At 40.4% G+C, this 20481-nt stretch overlaps 1 protein-coding gene across 1 annotated transcript in view; it reads right to left on the reverse strand.

The window, feature by feature from the left end:
- Nucleotides 1-20481, reverse strand: part of LOC122806612 (mucin-3A-like) — a 90034-nt gene that overhangs the window by 14282 nt on the left and 55271 nt on the right. Inside the window, exon 2 of the mRNA XM_044077179.1 lies at nt 18385-18504. Coding sequence (XP_043933114.1) covers nt 18421-18504 — 84 coding nt within the window. The 3' untranslated portion in view covers nt 18385-18420. The remainder of the gene's footprint in view (nt 1-18384; nt 18505-20481) is intronic.

Consider the following 20481-nt stretch of genomic DNA (forward strand, 5'->3'; position numbering starts at 1 on the left):
CCTGGAGTGGGTTGTGCCCATTTGCCTGGGCACTTGGAGCCAGAAGCAAAAGCCCCAGTGTGGCTCACCCCCTTGCCTCACTGGAAGGCAGAGGGTGTGGCAAGGGGGTGACACCTCATCCAGCTGTGGCACTCACCCAGACCCGCTACATACCCAAGCCTGACCGACCCAGCCCTTAGAGCCAATCCTTATCCCAAAGTTACAGATCTGGCTTGCTGACTTCCCTTACCTATATTGTTCTAAAATGCCAGAGGCTGTTCACCTTGGAGACCTGCTGTGGATATGGATACAACTGGCATAAGACATACACCCTCTTCCCTGGATTTTCAAGGGCCAGTAAGAGCTCACCTGATGCAACCGGAACCACAAGGTTTTCCAGGTCGTGGGCCCCTCTCTTGGGGTGAACCCATTCCAGGGTGCCCTGCCCTTTACAAAAAAAAAGAGAACTCTCCTAAGGGCCCCCACCAGCTTCTCTGGGATCATTTGCGTCACTGCACTGGATGCCGCACCAAATCCTTCACTTCCCAGACACTCCATAACTTCAATTTCTATTTTTTTAACTTCTACTTTAATAATTTTCTTTTCTTCTCTCCCTCTTTGTGATATTATTTTTTTATTGTGAAATTGTCCATATCTGGATGCTTTTGCCTTTATTTCTCTATGAATATCTTTGGGGGTGCCTTCTAATTGACTAATTTTGCTTTTCCCTTTGCATAAATATTGCGCCATATCAAATCTCTTTTTCTTTCCCAAGTCCATATTTCCTTTTTATACGTTTCAAAAACCTCTAGGTTTTGTTGTTTATATTTTCGCACTTCCTCAGATGCTTCTTTTGCCAAACAGATCAAAGTTTCTCGGTCTATATACTGTTTTTCATAAATCTGTTGTATTAACCAACACAATTTTTAATTTGAGGCTTCTTTTCTCTAATATCTCTGTTAATCTTTTTGTATATCTTCTGTCTGGAAATTCTGGGTTTCTTGCATAATAGTAATAATGCATAATTTCTTTCTTATTCTCAATAGTCCACTTTATCATCTTAATGGCTCTTTTTTGGCCTATCAGTTTTTGTGATTTTTGTGGACTACTACTTTCTTCTACAACAGGGGAGACAACCTCCTTTGAGAGAAGCAACATGGTACAAGAAATTACAACCTTGTGATTCAGCTTTCTTATAGAAAAATAGAGAGTATAATAAACATTATGTCAAGGCACCAAATCAGATGTGTGGAATAAGTGAGCAGAGAGTTCAAAACAGCAGAAGAATAGACCCATTTCATTACACATAATGTAGTCCTCAAAGAACACATTTTAGAAAGGATAAAGAGAGAGAATAGTGATGCAGCACTCCCAACAAATAAAGGAATTGTGCCCAAAAACTAATGACATTTCTTTTTAAGTAGTATACTATCTGCCAACATGAGCTTATTGTTGCCAGTGATGGGAAATACATCTTAAGATGAACAACACTATTCATACTTCAGCCATTGTACGCTCTTGCAGGTTGCTCATGACACTCATCAAGGGATAGTTATTTTATTTATTTATTTATTTTACATTTGGTTACTGGGAAAGTCTGACTGGACACAAGTCCTTTTCCGTGGAGGCCAGGGGAGAAATGCTCCACATATAACAAAACATGCATAACAAAGATTAATATCGTACAATTTCAGAGGTACAAAAGCATGACACTTCACATTTTATATCAAGTCCACTTATGATAATAATACTTTAAGTCATAACACCTATGATTAAGTTAAAATAAGATATACTATACTGTTAGAAGGATGAAACACCTTAGGCAGTACAGCTAGTAAGAAATAGGATTTTAGAAAACTAGAGTATACTCCAAGGGTTTAAACTTTGAACAAGGATTAATTGTAAAAAGGAAGATGGAGGTATGAAGAAGAAGACTTGCAAGGAAGATGGAGGTATGAAGAAGGAGACTTGCAAGCTGAAGAGAGGTTTACTGCCTGACAGTAATGGAGGAGTAGTTACCCTGAGTGAGCAAGAGCAAGATGGAGGTAGACTAGCCTGGAGAGTCACAGTTACAAATCCAATTGGCTTGTGTGTTTTTAGAGAGTTTTTGAACTGGGTTAAGGATGTAGTGGCAGTTATATTAGTGAGCAGTGTGTTCCACTTTTTAGCTATAAAATGTAAATAGAGAGAAGCTCCGTCAGAGTTGTTGGCTTTAGTGACCTGAAGGAGAGGACTGTTATTGGAGCGTAGGACCCTAGTAGTGGAGTAAGAATGCATTAGGTTTTCTCAGGGTAATAAAGCATTTTATAGGTTGGTATAACTTGGTTGTAGAAGAGAAATTGGGAAAGTTCAAGCCAGCTGAGGTTTTTTTTTTTTTTTAGGACTGAGCAGTGGTGTGTGAGATGTGAGGTATTGGAAGCGAACTTTGCAATTTTGTTATAGCAGGCATGAAGTTTAGTTATATCTGATTTTCTAAGATTGGTGAGGATAGGGGAGGCATATAGAAGTATGGATAGTAGATGGGTTTGTGCTATTTTGCCTTAGTGCTGTTTGTGAAGAATTGTCTATTAATTTCGATACAGTCTTCCTAGTTGTTTTATGTACTTAAACCATCAATTTGAAGTGAAATATTTCATGACAAGTTATACTTTTAAATAAAATATGACAAATACATTTAAACAGAGGATATGGTTTCTAGACATTGACAGATGTGCAGAGATTATAGTAAATAACTATGTGACTTGTCAAGTAAATGGACAAAACAAAACGGCAGTACCCTTACAAATGTGAAAGTAGCTAGCACAGTCATGTGTAGAATATAGCATAAACTTCTATTGTTATTCATGCATCATTGAATAATTACTAGCCGGATTATTGCCAAAAGCAGATATCTGGTTGAAAAGCCATTTACTTCAGTTCCAACAACTGCTGTCATACTAATTACACTACCTATCATACATATTGGCAAAAGTCATAAATACTACACATAACTCCTTTATCTGTTTAAAACCTTAATTTAAAGGCTCACTGTTGTTCTTCTGCTATGATAAACATTTCTGTAGTGTTTTCTGCCTAAGTAGTATAGAGAGTAGCTGTAGGATTGTCCATATTCAGGATTGTGTTTCTGGACCTACTTGTTTGTTTGCAGAGGCTGTGTGTCTGAGCACATTTTCCAGGCCATCTTAGTAAAGTTGCTTCCAGTTTCAACCATCTGTTACTTAAGAAGTTACTTTGTGAGCGTTTCTGCCATTTCACACAGAGCTAATTGGAGGAGTGGCACTGAACAAAACTCTGATCTGTGATATATAACATTAAGTATCCTGTTTTTTGCTTATTTTACTAGTATTTGCTTATTCTAAGATATTTATAGCACTTTTATTGTCTGCTGCATACTTTTTACTGCATTTTATACCTATAAACTAATCTGCACAGTTGTACTAAGACTGCTCACAGGGCCTGATAAGTAAGGTTTTTACTGCCAAACTGTTTGTAAATCTTTTCTAGCTGGTTTCACTGTTTGCAAGATATTAACTGGAAATTTTCTCCATTTGCTAAACATCTGTTTGTTCCTGCCAAGGAGTATATTATATAACTGATTTGTTTGCAGTTAAAAGCATTCTCTAGTGTCTCCTTGCTCATTTATCTGTGTAAAACCTTCAATTAAAGGTTCACTGTTGTTTTTCTGCTATGATAAACATTTCTGTACTTTCTGCCTATGTAGTATAGATAGTAGCTGTAGCATAGTCCATATTCAGGACTGTGTTTCTGGGCCTACTTGTTTGGTTGCAGAGGCTGTGTGTCTGAGCACATTTTCCAGGCCATCTTAGTTTAGCAAAAACCATTTTACATTTTAGTGAGAGTGTAGTGTTTATGGTCATTGCCTGATTTGGGTTACCTGGACTGTGGCTTGGAGAAAGCACCTCATTGGCTGTTTCGAACTTTTTTTTAAAGTTGTTTCTGGTTTCAACCTTCTGTTACTTAAGAAGTTACCTTGTGTGTATTTGTGCCATTTCACACAGAGCTAATTGCAGGAGTGGCACTGAGCAAAACTCTGATCTGTGATATATAACATTAAGTATCCTGTTTTTTGCTTATTTTTACTAGTATTTGCTAATTCTAAGATATTTATAGCACGTTTATTGTCTGCTGCATACTTATTACTGTATTTTATAGCTAAAAACTAATCTGCACGCTTGTACTAAAATTGTCTGCCTCACAGGGCCTGATAAGCCCATCTACCACAAGAGGAGTGGTTTCTGACCCAGAAATTGTAGTTTATTGGCCATTTTGGCAGTTTTTCCATCTCTTTCAACTTTCTGGTTTAAAAGCCCACATTTGCTCTTGTTTCTCAACTTTTCTGTAACTAGTCTAGTCCAGATACAGATTTAATGTATCCAGGACTGTTTGCAAGCTTTGGAGCCCCCAAGACTTTCTGTGTTGGTGGGAAGCCTTCTAGCTTCTCAGTGGGAGTGGTAAGCACTAGGTAGCCTATCTATCACAAGAAGAGTGGTTTCTAGCCCAGAAATTATAGTTTATTGGCTGTTTGGCCAGTTTTCCATCTCTTTCATCTTTCTGGTTTAAAAACCCACATTTGTGCTTTTCCTGCCTTTCCTGTAACTAGTCTAGTCCCGATACCGATTTGCTATATCCAGGACTGTTTGTAAGCTTCTGAGCAGTGCCAAAGTCTGCTCTTCAATTTTTCCCTTAGATCTGCTAGTTGTCTCCTTTCCTGCACTTTTACTAGCTTATTAGTCTAGCACTTTACCAGACTTCTTGTAGCAATTATTGTAGCACACAAAAGTGCTACCAGCACTAAATGTTCTACAAGGAAACAGCTCCAGTACTTATTATAAAATCACACCCCTCCAGGCATGCCTAAAGGTCAATTCCCTGTGCTTTCTCCTAATAACCTGGTGAACTTGGGCATCCTGAGGCAATGTAGCAATTGCCTCATGTACACTGACAACCCTCTTGTCTTACCTCCCACCACTCAGACTTGTGAGAGATGCACTTATATATCCAGATTGGAAGCTACCAACTCTTCAGCAAAGACCGGAATAGCTGGTCAAGAGAAGGTCAACACTTGCACTTCACCACATGGAACACATAGCTCTCCAGAATACACACCAGCACTGCCTTCACATAAAAACACAAACCACACACCCACCTTCATGGGGGCTCTCAATAAAAATCTACCCAAACAGTAGAGACCTCCAGGGCAGAAACGCACTCGACCACCACAACACAACACTAATCATGAGACACATAACTCTCCTAAACTGTGTGCCACTCAACCAAAGGCCTAAGGCAAAACAGCATGCCCAACACACTAGTCATAGGCAACTCGATAGTGAGGCACACTGATGTCCCATTCACTAGGCTGAATAAGGAGAAAGTGGCGGTCAGCTGCCTGTCAGGCACCAGGATCCACCACATAATGCACACACTCAGGTCCCTCAACAACAGGTACAAATATGACTCTGTCATTATACATGTGGGTGTGAATGACCTGAGATGTACCTCCCTGGAAAAGAGACATGGAGGAGCTGTTGGGTTATGTAGCCCAGGCGGGTTTGACCCCAGATCTGAGCAGCATCCTACCACCACCCAGAATGATACCACAGTACAAGCAAAAAATGATTGATTTCAACAATTGGCTAAGTTTCTGGTGTCATTCTAAGGAGATCCAGTATCTGTCTGCCTGGGATGATATGATTGACAGACCTCGATGCTTTGCCATAGATGGCCTGCATCTGTCACCCATGGGTTTTGGATACTGGCCAGGGCTCTTGCCACCCCTATAGTGCCTTTTTTAGGTGGTGTTCCAAAGACCAAATTACCACCATAACAGCTACAAACAAATACAATCTGAGGGTCATGTTGCTGCACATTAAAAGTCTAAATTTCAAAATGCACTCGCTCGAAGCACTCCTTAAAATGGAAAACATCGACATTTGTGCCATAACAGAGATCTGGTTCAAGGCAGCAGAAAGCACTCCTGCACTACCAGGCTATAACTCATTCCACACCTTTCAGCCCCAGAACTTGGACCGAAGCGCCAAAGGCAATGGAATTTCCATATTCATAAAGGATGCACACACCTCCAGACTGGTAGCCCAACATAATGCATCTGAGATACTTCAGGTGCAGCTAACATTTGGGTAAGACTGTGATTCAGGTCATAGCCTGCTATAGGTCCCCACCCATGACCCAAGACTCACACTCCACGCTCCTAAGCACCCTGGAGAATATGAGGGTCCAACCTAACACTCTCATACTGGGCAACTTCAACTACCCCTCCATTAACTGGGAAAACTACTCATGTACCAATACACTTTGCCAACATTTCCTGGAATTCATTAATTCCAATGCCCTGGACCAGCTTGTTCTTACACCCACTAGAGGTAGCAACATCCTCAGTGGCGTAACTACCAGAGGCAAAGTGAGGCAATTGCCTCAGGGCGCCAAGCAGCAGGGGGCACTTTGGGCAGGGCATTATTTAATTAAAAAAAATTATTTTTTTTTTTTAGAAGTGTAGTTGGGACATCATCGTGACTGTGCAGCACATCAAGTTTTGCGAGGAGCAGGAACCAAAATGGACGGTTGAAGAGGACTACTCAACTCAACTAACTTGTGAGGTCCGGGGAACTGAAAACGGACGGACGGACGGACAGACAGGATGGAAGATGGATTTAACAGTGAGTAATGTGTGGAAGATGGGATTTCAGAGTGAGAGGTGTGTGTGTGTGTGTGTGTGTGTGTGTGTGTGTGTGTGTGTGTGTGTGTGTGTGTGTGTGGATTTCAGAGTGAGAGGTGTGTGTGTGTGTGATTTTTAATTATAATTTATTTCAGAGTGAGTGAGAGGTGTGTGTGGGATTTCAGAGTGAGAGGTGTGTGTGTGTATGGGATTTGTTTGTGTGTGTGACTGTGTAGGATTTAGTTCAGACTCGAGAGAGGTCGGTGTGTGTGTTGGCATGTGGCGAGTGCCGAGTGTGACAAGTCATGTCCTGAAGCAGAAGCAACCATGTGACATCCATGTGTAAGATAAGAAGTGTCAAGAGCACAAAGAGCAAATGTTGTCCTTCTGCAAGCACCCATTTTTGTCTGAGAGACTGAGGCTGGAGCAGTGAACCTGATGAGTACAGAATTTAAATATGAATAAATGGAAACTGTGTGTTCAGAGTTCTGCCGTCTGCAAATATTAGCAATTGTCCTACTCCTTTTTGAAATAGCCAGCTGCCCGTTTGTGTAACTTGCTTATTCAGTCACTCATATCCTTGATGGTAACATAATCTGCTGGGAAGCTTTTGCTTAGTAAAAATTCTCAAGGTTGGTAGGCAGTGATTAGCATAGATTTAACATTTTAGGATGGAAAAGAAGATTGGAATTGACATTTGAGGCTGTATGCATTTATTGTAAAGGCTGGAAGATTTTCTGTTACTTTTCTATGTATGGTATTTTAGTTAAAATTGCAGATGCTGTAGTTCAGTGCCTTGAAAACGTACAACATAAGAAAGCAATTATTGGTAAGGGGAATTATTTTTCACACCTTATTTGTAAGTGCCAAATGGATACTGTGATTTTACATGTATTCGCATGTTCCTAGGGACATGTTTAATTATGCTGAATACTGGTTGTTAATGTTGTTACTAAGTATGATAATGGTGTAGCAGTTTGCTGGTGGTACACTACAGGGGTTGTCTAAGGTAAATGGAAATTATCTTTCTGCAGCACCTAGCATTCTAAAATCTAGTCCTGTTTGTGACCAAGTAGCATTCTTTGATAGCCATGTTATAGCTGAAACTGACCATAGGACATTTCAGCAGGAAATAAATAATTGCCTTTGGCAAGGAAATGGGGTGGGGGTTTAGCAGGTACCATAAAATAACTGGATAAATATTTTATGAACAGGATGAACTTGGATGTATTTTACATCACAAGATATTATGGGATACTTAGAGATTCCATTAATAATTAAGTATTTCAGAACTACAGGCTACTTCAATGTGTAATACTTTAAAGGTCTTCTATGACTTGACTTGAACTGGGTGCTGCAAAGTTCGATGATGTCTCTAATCAGAGTCTTTCCTTACTTTTCAGTACTGCATCTCTTTTTCTAGACTCCTGTTTTGAATGATACATCTGTAGGGTTGCCACCTTTTCAAATGCCCAAAGTGGGACATTTTGTAGAAATGTCAGATTTTGCAGGCTAAAACATACCCATGGCCAGTACAAAGGACAGAACTTCAATTTTGCCTAAATAAAAGCTTATTCTGGTAACATTTTAGTTGCTTATTCTGTTTCTTATAATATTTAGGTGTTTCAGACACAGAATAACTGTTTTATGCAACTATTACATAAAATATAGGAAATAATTTTGTCCTAAAATCTCTGGACATTTGCCATTTTTATAATTTTTTTTGTAGGACACAACTGCCCAAAGAGGATTGTCCTCGCTAAAGTGGGACAGGTGGTAACCCTGTACCTCTGAGCCCCTTCACAACCTTTCTCAGAGGTTTTGTATAGTCATCAAACTTAACTCAAGGCAATAGTTTGTATTAGAGTGCTTTGCCAGGTAGTTTCTAGGCATGAATATCAGAATGGCTTAAAACTATCTGTCTGAGGAGTGGGTCTGGATTTCCTGAAGAAGGTGCCACTGTGCAATCAGACTTAAAACACCCAAAGAAGCATGGGTGTCTACTCATGGCCTTAACCAAGGCAGTTTGGGGCAGTCTACTGCCATCGGCTGCCAGAGCATGGGACAGTGTGAGCTCCTCCCACTTGCTTATTCTCATTTCCATGTACTGTTCTTCAGCTTTCATCAGCATTAACAGAATGGTTGTGTCGTCAGCCAATCATGAGTAATGCAATGTCAAGGCAAAGCATGAGTTACTGTGTACAATTTCACTACTAGGCTTTAAAAACAAGAGATGATGCCAGATATTCTGATGTCACTGCACACTGCTATGATGTACTTGTTGGTATTACAGGTACTCATTTCTAATATTTGATAGAAACATAAAGTGGTAAGGTGGTTGTTGATAACTGATTAGCTCTTCTACATGTCCTGTCCTTGAGACGTTGGAAGAAATCAGATTAAAGTAGGAACAATCCAAAGTGTTTAGATAGCAATTAATGTCCAGTAGGTGTCCTTTACTCCATATCTTATACAGGTTTTAGAAGTTTGAAACATCAATATCAGAACAGACAGCACTAGCTCCAGTAGTATTCCATATTACTATGAGATACATCACTCATGTTGTGTGGCCTCAGCTCTCCTTTCTTTTCTGCTAGGTGCAACTGTCTGGTTGTTTTGCTCTTGCTGTCCCTGCCCGTATGCATATGGTTTTGCAGCATATATGCTTGCTATTGTATCCTATGGACTTCTTTAAATATTCCTTAAACTATTTACATAGCAGTATAATCATGAATCTCTCTGGTGGTATGTCATTCCAAAACATGGCAAAGTACAGTGATACAGTGCATCCTGAAAGCACCCTATTTTACTTACATAATTATGTGGGTACGTGATGTGGGTTGGTCAAAGGACCTTTTCCACCACAATTCAAGCCAAAGCCACATGCAGAAATTTCAAGCTGTATTCAAATAGACTATAGAGGAATACACTTACAAGACAAATAACGGATTAGAGAACTTCGTTTAGATAAAAAAACAGATAAAGTTAAAATAAGTCAGAATTTTTTTACTTTAAGCAGCAAAGCAGATGAACTCACTATCTCTAAACTCTGGAAGCATTGATGCTTCTTATGGGGTATTACACAGGCAAGTACTTTAAGATTAAACTAATTTCTCATAGAGTTAGGTACATTATTTCAGCAAGCAGGTGAAAGGTGTGTGTGTGGGATTTCAGAGTGAGAGGTGTGTGTGTGGGATTTAGTTCAGAGTGAGAGGTGTGTGTGTGGGATTTAGTTCAGAGTGAGAGGTGTGTGTGTGGGATTTAGTTCAGAGTGAGAGGTGTGTGTGTCTGGAGTGTTTCTCCCTGAGCCTCTGCTAAACATTAGCTTTTGTTCCAAGTCAGACTTTCCTGGTTAACAAATGTTAAAATAAAATGACACTCATTTGAATATCAGACTTCATATTCTTTAGAAAGTGCATGGTGACACAAAAGCAATTTTCTAAGTGTATAAGATGGATATTTGAAATGTATCCCTATCTTTGGGACTGTATTCCCCCTGTTATTGGCTTCATCCAGGTTTTCTGCTAAGGTTGAGAGCTATGGTAAGAACTGAATTCACTGAATATGTTTGGGGGCTATATTCCCCCATTACTGGCTTTGTCCTGGTGTTTTTTGCTAAGAGGTTGAGAGCTGTGGTGAGAACTGAATTCACTGAATGTTTGGGGGCTATATTTGATGCTGAAGGCTGTGGGTTCTACTCCCACAGTAGGTAGATGCATTGCTGATACTGTACTGTGTTGTAAAGGGGGGTGGATGCTGCAGTCCTTTTTGGCAAAGATACCTAGTAACTATGAACCTGTTATCAGTTTGCTATCCATTCCCTATTGCGGTATTACTAGCTTATGTTTTAATGCATGCAACAAAGGCAATTTATTCTTCAAGGGCAACAGTCACTTTATTTGTAGATGAAACAATGACATATAAAGTTGTTTACTAGCAGCAGCCTCTTTATTAGTTACAGATTTTTTTAATGTGGATTTTACTACTTCAGAGATTGTGCATATATGGTGGTAACACAGTATTTTTCTTTCACAAAGCAGCTGATTTGGCTAGTGGTATATTGCTCTGACTGATTTGCATCCAGAGTCCCAGACAGAAGGATGAGTATGAATTCCCGCGATGGTGGCAAGAAAAAGCTTAGTGGTGCTCAGCGAGAAAGCGAGAGACAGAAAGAGGTTGCAGAAAGTGAACTGCTGAAAAAGTACCAAAACTGAGCGCATACTTTATTGCTCCACAAGCATCTTGTAGTGTGACTTTGGAACAGCGGGAAGAAGGACAAGGGATAACGAACAAAGATATTCGGCAGCCAGAGGACGATCAGAAGAATGCCAGTACTCACTCTGAATCCGATGATGCCCTGAATGAACAGAATGTTCCTAAACATGAGGCTCAACTACCAGAATCAAGTGCATCGACAGAATTGCTACCGCCCTCTGCTGACCGAGCATATTTTGGAAGCAAGACATTAAGCGCTTTTGAAAAGAGATTTGTTGTGATGAGTGGTGCATTGCAGCCGCCTGGTCCGTTCCCAAAACAGGCAGAAGGTCTTAATAAAGGCCGCAGCTTCCAGGAACATTTCTACACACGCAAAACGAAGTCTAACTTGAGTTTCAGAAGAACATGGTTGTCCTACAGCATGGCTGGTGACAAGTGCTACTGCATTCCATGTTGGCTGTTTGCATCACCGATAAGAACTGGTGATTCATGGACTGACGGTACTTGTAACTGGAAGAATTTGTCGCGTTCCATACAGATACATGAAAATTCAGCGACCCACGCAAAAGCTTGTCAGATTTTTACTAATTGGAAGAACAATGTCACTGTCGATGTCCTGACCGACAAACAGATTATGCAAGACCGTAAGTACTGGCGCTGTGTTCTGGATCGCATAGTGAATCTGATCATTACCATGTCAAAATGCAACATCGCATTTCGAGGTCACCATGAAACTGACAGCTACACCGATGATGACAGGCCCAGCTCACGAGGATGTTTCCTGGAATTCATTCACTTAATTGCCAAGTATGATCCTGTTTTGGAAAACTTGCTGAAGCAGCCAAAAGGAACCACCAAGTACTTGAGCAGGCCGATTCAAAATGAAAGCATTTACATTCTGGCAAGAGAGGTAAAGCAGCAGAGCATAGATGAAATGGCCGATGCATCGCTTTGTATCTCTTATAATGGAGTGGATTGCTCAAAGATGGATCAGTTGAGCAAAATATTTCGGTATGTGACTGTCAAAAGAATGACGAAGGGAGGCCGGTAAGCTTGCATATCCAGGAATCATTCTTGGGGTTCACCGATGTTGAAAGCCAGAAGGGTCAAGATTTGGCAACCGTAATTACAAAGGAAATTGAAAGTGTCACTGACCTGAAGAAGATTCGCGGTCAAGGATATGACGGAGCCGCCAACATGAGTGGTGCTTACAAGGGTGTCCAGTCTTTAATGAAGCAGAAAGCACCAAAGGCCCGTTATGTTCACTGCAGTGCTCATGCATTAAATTTAGTCATAAATGATGCTGTTAAGAACGTGAAGGACATTCGGAACTTTTTTGACATGCTGGAAAAGCTGTATGTATTCCTCAGTGCTATTAGCAGATGGAATCGCTACAGAAAGATAGTAGCTGCTGCTCAATTACATTAAAGCGACTTTGTCCTACACGCTGGTCATCACGAATCAAGCCTTGATAGCTCTTCGCAGCCGGTTTGTCGACGTGATGAAACTGTTGACTGTGTTGTCACTGACTGGCAAGGACAGTAATGAGAAAGGTGAGGCATCGTCGCTGAAGAAATATTTTGAGCTGTCAATGATGAACATTGTTTTACTGTCGCGCATTCTGGGACCACTAGACATTATCTCCAAGAAAATGCAGTCACAACAATCCGATGTCACATCTGTTTCCATTCTGTTGGAATCACAATAAAGGACCTGAGTGAACTTCGCAACAACTGGGAGACTGTTTTCTTCGGCCAGGAGTTAGCTCAAAGTTGGGGCATGCCATCCGAGTTTGACAGTTCAGAGATGGTTTCTCGTGTCAGGAAGTTTCACGATGAACTTTCAAATGACTGCAGACTGGAGTCAGCAGAACAGCGCTATAAGGTCGAAGTGTTCAACAGAATCATCGACAACGCCATTGTCCAGATAACAACACGATTCAAGTCACTGCAAGATACTGACCAAGTCTTCACATGCTTGAAACCTATGACAATTACTGAAACGAATGATGACGAACTGCTAAAGATGTCAAAGAGTCTGATCACGGAGTACTCGGATGACATTTCAGATGAGCTGTCTGACCAACTGCTCCTGCTCAAAATGACTTTCAGTGTCACATTGTCAGTGCTGAAATCTATCAAGGACTTGGCTGAATTCATCTTGATAACTCATTCAGAATCATCTTCCAGCTTTCCGGATATAATCACTGCTTGTTTGCTGTATCTGACACTTCCTGTGACAGTTGCCAGTGCTGAAAGAAGTTTTGAAGTTGAAGTTGATAAAGACATTCTTGCGTAGTACAATGTCTGAGGTTCAACTTAGTTCTTTAGCCATTCTGTCGATTGAGAGCCGACGCCTGGAAGATGTGGACACTGACAAGATCATTGATAGTTTTGCTGATAACAAAGCCCGCAAGAAGTCATTCTAGGAGTAGGATTGAACAATGGAGGTACAATTCACATTCTGGTATCTATATAATGTACTGTTTTATAATTGTGTTTTTTTTACTTTTTGCTGAAATAGCACGTCTCCAGATTTCAGTGTTTTATGCCACTGTCATAGGTCGTTTAACGTGACTATATGTGATTTCTTTGGCTTGGTCATCTCGATGGCTTGGGTTCCGTGGGCGCCTAGGAAAAGTTTGCCTCAGGGCGCTTCTAACGTAGTTACGCCACTGAACATCCTTGACCTGGTCATTACTAACATGGGTAACCATTGCGCTACACCAGTAGTCAACTCCTCCCTGGTTAGATCCGCCACAAAATAATCAACTTGGAAATCCACATCCCTCCCACCCCTATAAACGTAACCACCATGAAAAATTTCTCCAAAGCTAACTTTGGGCTCCTAAAAACAGAGGTGGTTAACTTCATGGCACCCATGCAAATGGAGAATAGTTCCATGACCACCGAATCATACACCAGTGCACTTTACGAACACATACACAAATGCATGGATCTTCCCATACCCAATATAACCAAGACGCTCTCCTCCAAAATAAGGAAGTCAATCTGGTGGTCCCCCGCCATAAACAAACTCTACAACAGAAGGAGGAAACTGATGCAGGATAAGGTGAACTCCCAAGACTGGAAAAACTCCCTTATCAGCCTCAACAAAAAGTTGAGATCCCTCATCAAATCCTCTAAAGCTAGTTATGAAAATAGAATTGTAGCAGACAGTAAAGACAACCACAAGGCCTTCTATAGCTATGTAAAGAATTTCCACAGCAATACCCAGATTTTCTCTGAGCTACTGCACAATGGTACCTCCTATACCGAGCCAACAGATATTGCCAATATACTAGCCGGCAGATTCAGTGCCAACTTTACCCCTCTCTCCCCTCCCAAAGGATGAGTCACAGTACCAGTAGATAACCAGGTGCTGCAAAGGTTAAAACAGCACTATCCAAGGCCAAGAATACAGCTTCTATGGGACCTGACAGTTTCCCTGGCTGTGTTCTACATAAACAACAGAGTGAACTGGTACCACACCTGTGTGCCCTGTTCAGTCACAGCCTCACCTCAGGCTTTGTCCCTACTGAATGGCGCACTGCTACAGTCATCCCTCTCCACAAAGGAGGAGCAACTACAGACCCTGGGAACTATCGCCCCATTAGCCTGACGAGTCTGATATGCAAAGCTATGGAATGCATCATAATGGACCTAATTAACAAGGATATAGGGAATCTCCAAACTCTGGATCCCTCACAGTTTGGTTTTGTGAAGGTTTGATCATGCCTGCTCAACTTGGTCAACTTCTTTGAGTCAGTCACCAGAGCTGTGGATGAAGGCAAGGTGGTTCATACAGCCTACCTGGATTTGGCCAAGGCCTTTGACACCATTCCCCACTCAGGAATCATAGAAAAACTCACTAAGCTAGGCATCAACCCCTATATCACTAGGTGGGTTTTAAACTGGCTCACAGGTTGAACCCACAGTGTGAAAGCAGCTGACTCCAAGTCAGACTGTCGACTAGTCATGACTGGAGTCCACAGAGTTCGGTCTTGCATCCTCTCCTGTTTAGTATCTACTTCTCTGAAGTCCAGGCCAACACAAAGGGACTCTGGCTGACAAAGTTTGCAGACAATTGCAAGTTAGGAGCTATTATTAACTCCCCAAGTGATGTTGACATCCTACAGAAAGGCCTCACTGAGACCAACAACTGGTGTCAGAACCATGGCCTTAAGCTTAATGCCAAAAAATGTGTCATCATCCCCTTTGGGAAAAACACAGTTCCCATGAATTACCACATCGGTGGTAGTCCACTGAATACAGAAGGTGTTATAAGAGCTATGGGAACATAGGTTGACAGCAACCTCTCTTTTGACCACCACATTGCCACTGTGGTCAGAAAGTCCTTCTATGTGGCACATCTCATTACTAAGGGTTTTGCATTCAGGAAGAAAGAGGTCATTGTCTCCATCTACTCTTCCTTCATTAGGCCAATCATTGAGTACAATGTCCTATTTGGCATTTACCTCAGTAAACACCTGCAGCAACTGGAGAGGCCGCATAAGTACCTTGCAAAGAGGATCCTTGGCCTTAAACATTTGTCCTATATGGACAGACTCAAAAAACTCCAACTATTCTCTGTCTCATATCGCCTACTTAGAGGTGATCTCTGCTTGATTTACAAAGCCATGTCTGACCCCAGCTCTGTTAGAAATGCAACATCTAAAGAAATCCCAATCTCTCCATACCACATGCTCCAGAGACCTCATCCTCATTACCACAATCAACAGAACATGCTGGAGGGACAGGTTCATATCCCAGAGACTGCCCATGCTATGGAATAGACTTCCCATACATGTTAAACAGAGCACCTCACTTGCCCTTTTCAAGAGAAATCTTGATGAGTGGATGGGAAATAGAAAATTCACCCCAGGGATCACTCCAGTGGCTTTACTCGACAGAGGCACTGGGAACTAAGGTTGGGTGTCACAATGCCAGGGTAATCCTATGGGCTAGGCTTGTAAAGGCTCCAGGGCCATTAGACTAGTACACACCTATGAACCTATAAACAAGGCTCCTTGACTGGATGGAATGCCAGTTTGTCAGCCTTGATAATACATAAAGTATTATTTATTCTTTTTATGCTGGCAGTCAAAAAATCAATATATAGGAAAGTGAAGCTAAAGGACCTGCCAAAATTACAACCCCCCCCCCCATAGGTCAAGGAAATTAGAAGATGGAGGAAGAAGAGATATTATTACGATGTTAGCTAAACTGAATATATGGGATGAAAAACTTCAAGTGATGGGAATAATGGTCTAGACTGGTGCAGAAAAATAAAAAAAGAAACAAAAATATTAAATATTAGCAGGGGTTCCATGAAAGCACTTGAGGTAATAGATAGGAAGAGGGTACTTACTCTTTACAACAGAAAAAAATATTATTGTTATTATTATTTTTAAATGTGAATTCATCTGTTGGGATAAGATGTATGCCTTCTGCATTGATCAGTTTTTCAATGTGAGTTGCCTTGTTTAGAAATAGTTCACCACATATGAGGAATGCACTTTAGAACTGTATTTCTTTTTACAGGAAATAGTGTAGTGGAAATATAGTTTGAATATTCTGGCAATAAAAAATCCAAATATTGATTACAGCAATTGCAGTTAAAAATGAATTGTGCTTCACAAAAAATATTTATATAGTGAAACATCAAAATCAGTATAGGAAAATACTAGACATTTTGATGTAGCTTCATTGTTATTCAATCTCCATGACACCTGCATGGATAAGAAAGTCATTTCACAACATATATAGTCTTTGAAACATGCTGGACTACTTGGAACTGTCTTAGAGAATCTGGTCACAACCACATGTCAACATCAGAGGGGGATCAGGAAAAAAACCTGGTTCTAAAACAAGTTCATATCCAGTAGCATGTTCCAAGCCCAGATGCTTGCCTTCATTATAAAAACATTTAAAGAGAACACTATTTTATTGAGGTATATTTGCCATTTGTCATAGCAATCATGGGACCCTTGACATGTATGAACGTACAGTGTTGTGGAGGGTAAAGAGGTATGTGTTTGTTCTGGCTCATAAGTTTCAGTAACACAGACTGTCCCACTTGGGGGTTGTGCCTCCTGACCTGTCTACTGACAACTGTACAGGACTTAGGAACAATATCAGGCAAGTGACCACAATATGTTTAGCCACATACACCCTTAAGCTGACACACCTAAAAGTATGTGTCTCCCTTAATTGTATCCTGCTGGTAACAATCTCTCTGTCTCACTGGTTCATCTGCATTGGGTCTAGATTAGGACATAAAAGGTATCTTGATGTTATATGATGTTTTACTTCTAATCAAACATAAACCTTGATGATCATACTTAATCTGTGGGCTAAATCCCTCTTCTGTATTGCCATAAGATGGTGTAAGCCTATTGCTTCTAGCAAAGACCTTTAATTTTGCAGTTCTAATTGCCTTTCTTTTGTTGGTCAGAAACCATTCCACAAGCTCTGTTGTCATAGCAGAGCTATGTTTTGGTAACAAGTGGCTGAAAAAGATCTGAGTTGACCAATTCATTTAAATGGATAACAAACTAATTTATCAACAATGAAATTAAAATCTCACATATCAGATCTAGCATCAGTCATTGCTCTATCCCTCTGTGATTGCCAATTCAGACTATTCTGATGGCCATTTGCATTGCACTACAGAGGGCCTCATGGGAGGCATCAACAATGAAAACATCCTTAAAAGTACCAACAACTTTACCTGGTGCTGAAACATAAAGGGACAAAGCTCTGACTATAACTGAGATGATCAAAGTTCAATTACAGGCTGAGGCAGAGGAGGAGGGAGGCAGAAGACTGGGAATGAGTGGTTGAGGTGTGTTCATCCATTCTGGGGGACAGGGAGTAGGTCTCTACTTGCAATCACGGCACTTCCCAGTGGAGACTAGGAAATGTTACCATGACAACAATGCAAGTTACCAATTTTTCAGCTGTCAGGGGAGAGTGGATCTAGCTCTGCTTGCACTGATGTATATGATATCACTGCTGTGCTCATTTAGGAGTTACCTATCCCCTTAGCACACTAAGACCTTTGCTGCAGCTGCAATATGGTATCACTCTGCCCATATTCTTCTCTCTGAAGGAGGGGGTGGCATTTAACCAGAGGGTACTATAAGGACAAACTCTACATGTAGAGGGACAGTCCTCCTTTTGAGATGGATATGTCCAAATTCTGAAGGTCCTAGAAGGGAATCATTGAGTCCACAGCAAAGGACTAACTAAAGAAGTTAGCAGTGGAGGTAGAGGGCCATAATATATGTGGCAACTACCTGGATTTATTAGCCTAAGCAATGACAAGGCACAGAGACTTAGAACACAAAAACTACATGCATCTGACACAAAACAATACATTTAAAGATGAACAACACAATTTCTGTAAACATTGTAAATGTATTATTTAGGAAATAACACATTTGCTTATCAAGCAGTTGACTTTGCATGCATAATAAGATTGGCACTTACCTTAATGATGCAGTCTTCACACATACTTAAAAGTCCTTATGATGTTTGTGTTATCCTTGTAATTTCAGGCAGTGAACATGGGAAGACTTCTTTTACCTTTAGCTTCATTTGCTCTGAAAGCTAAAAGGAGATTTTCTTTTATTTAACAAATCTGAAATAGTGATGATATCAAAGGCACATGCATTGGTGATTTAGTATTGCTTTACCCTATAATGAGTCTTGTATGTTATCTCTAAGCTACAGTGTTTCATCAACACCTCCTGTGTTTTCCACCAAAGAAAAATAATTAGTTTACATAAATTAAATTGTAAGAACAGCTGCAGGACCATAATGCACACACTGGGATTGACAAGCATGTTATGAAAATGATTTCCCTTAACATATTCAGCAAGTCAATGAAACCTTTACTTGCTAACATTTTAGGATGTCTATACATATGAACATTTTGCAGCCTTAGATATCACCTAGTGGGGTTTGTGTAGTAGATGGCTTATGAATTTGTGCTATCAGCTATAATATTATCCATTACAATCTGGATGTTGTCGCCTCACAGTTAGACATTGCCCGTTCGATTCTCAGTTTGAGCGTCTTCTGTGTGGCGACATGCGTGAATGGGCATTCCTTCGTTGAAGGTTGTGCATTAGGCCTGGCAAGCCAGCACGCAAAAATCTACTGCCAATCATTAGCGGACCGGAGTTCCGCTGTGGCGACCCCTAAAAGCCGAAAGACACAACAACAATCTGGATGTATCTATTGGAGGGACAGATGTCTTGCAACTATCTGTCAGTTTACTTTTCATCAATATATCCAAATGAGATTATCTTTTTTTCTCTGCTTAACTTTATTAAGTAAGTTTGCTGAACAATTTTCTCTGAGAGATTCTAGTTAAGAAACTAAAGAAGAGTTGCTTAGCTTTTTGCATCTATGTTGCTTATTCCTGAGAATTCTGTATCATTTTTTGAAAGTGGAAGTGTTAACAGTTTGACATATTCATGTTCCTTTGTTATTGCTTCAAATTGCTGATGTACCATATTTAAAACATATACAGATTGCTTAGCTCTGTGCCATCCTAGACTGATCTGTGCAGTCCTGTTTCTCTTCCTATATGTTTTTTGAATAGCCTAATGCCTTCATCCCTGCCTCTTATTCTGCTCAGAGCCCACTCTTTTTTTAGCACTGACTGAAGTCCAGTTTTTGGGAGCTCTTGTAATATGTTTCAGGACCATGAGTGCAATCTTCAGAACAGTAAGAATTTTAAATTTGGTTACAAGAAAATTTATGCTTACTCCAGAATTGTTGTATGGTGGCATAGTCCCTGTTCTTCAGCTACAGTGATCTTGAAGGTCATACATAAACATAATGTGGGTGTGGAATGCAGAGGGACAAAATCTACATGTTTTTAGGTGTAACAGTAAGTTTCACATTTCACTGTTATACCTCACAGATCACACTTAGTTTTTCAGAGTTTCTGGACTCACATTGAAGAATCCTGAATTTCCACCAGGGAATATGTGTTCTCCAGCCCTTTTTATTCACATGCACTTGTCACCCTTTTGTTAAACGTATAACTGCCATTGAGCTACCTTTTACCTCCTTTTCTTTACTATACTCCTTTGGCCTCATTTTCTCCCTTTACCTGTCTTGATTGTATGTCCTCTACATGTACCTCCTATTCTCTGCACCCTCATCTAACCACTTCACTGGTGACCTGTTTAACCATCTTCTCCTAGCTAGATGCTAGTGCTATACTGAATTGAAAAACTGGGCCACAAGAGTATAAAAATCTTTTTCCAGAGTACGACTTTCTTATTGTTGTTTTTATTGGTCAGCTTTTCTTTTTTCAGCAGATTATTGGTCTTTGTAGTTCTAGTAATTCATTGGACAACATGTGTGGGTGCATTTGCATACTTATTCAAGAGGTATGGAGTTTGATTCTCAATTTTCATTGGATGTTTTTGTAAGTTACCTGATTGGAAGTTATTCATGTTCCTCATTTTACTGTTGGACAAAACTGAAGGAGGGTGTGTGTGCCTATGAATTTTTATTCGCTGTTTGCATAGTACAAGTCATTCAATGATTCTGAGGATGTCAGCAGAT

Source organism: Protopterus annectens, chromosome 7.part0 (genome assembly GCF_019279795.1).
Source record: "Protopterus annectens isolate FY-2018-M chromosome 7.part0, PAN1.0, whole genome shotgun sequence".
Lineage (NCBI taxonomy): Eukaryota > Metazoa > Chordata > Ceratodontiformes > Protopteridae > Protopterus > Protopterus annectens.